The sequence below is a fragment of the Salvelinus sp. IW2-2015 genome, unplaced genomic scaffold (assembly GCF_002910315.2).
Source record: "Salvelinus sp. IW2-2015 unplaced genomic scaffold, ASM291031v2 Un_scaffold1618, whole genome shotgun sequence".
Classification (NCBI taxonomy): Eukaryota; Metazoa; Chordata; class Actinopteri; order Salmoniformes; family Salmonidae; genus Salvelinus; species Salvelinus sp. IW2-2015.
Genome location: NW_019943037.1, coordinates 49227 through 49745, shown reverse-complemented (window position 1 = coordinate 49745; position 519 = coordinate 49227). Strand labels below are relative to the sequence as shown.

Below are 519 nucleotides of genomic sequence, written 5' to 3'. Positions count from 1 at the left end.
CTGTATTAGACTGGACCTGCTGTGTGTTGGTCTGCCTGTATTAGACTGGACCTGCTGTGTTAGACTGGACCTACTGTATTAGACTGGACCTGCTGTGTGTTGGCCTGCCTGTATTAGACTGGACCTGCTGTGTGTTGGTCTGCCTGTATTAGACAGATGTTTACCCTGCTTTAGAGACTGGGTGAATGCAACTTTTACATGTATCTTCTGTGTCATTTTTTCGGAGCCTTATCAGTGAATCTTTACCGTTGGTCATTGTTTGTATAGGATTTTGGTGGTGTTGATGTTAATATAACCTGTTTGTGTGTTCCAGTCACTCATGGCTGCATAGTGTCTACAATCAAGCTGTTTCTACCTGACGGCATGGAGGCTCGACGACGATCAGAGTAAGTAGTAGAGAGTTACTTAAATACTTGCAAGTAGTACTCGAATGTAGCCGATAGTTCTGCGCTCTGGCATTCCCATTCAACTGTTATCAACGACCAGCGACGGGGCCTCTAGGGGACCAGCGACGGGGCC

General features: G+C 46.6%; 1 protein-coding gene across 2 annotated transcripts in view; it reads left to right on the top strand.

The window, feature by feature from the left end:
- Positions 1-519, top strand: part of LOC112071452 (sarcolemmal membrane-associated protein) — a 107361-nt gene that overhangs the window by 57656 nt on the left and 49186 nt on the right. For both annotated transcript variants that reach the window (XM_070439402.1, XM_024138915.2), the window contains exon 3: positions 314-386. In XM_070439402.1, the coding sequence (XP_070295503.1) occupies positions 314-386 (73 nt within the window). The remainder of the gene's footprint in view (positions 1-313; positions 387-519) is intronic.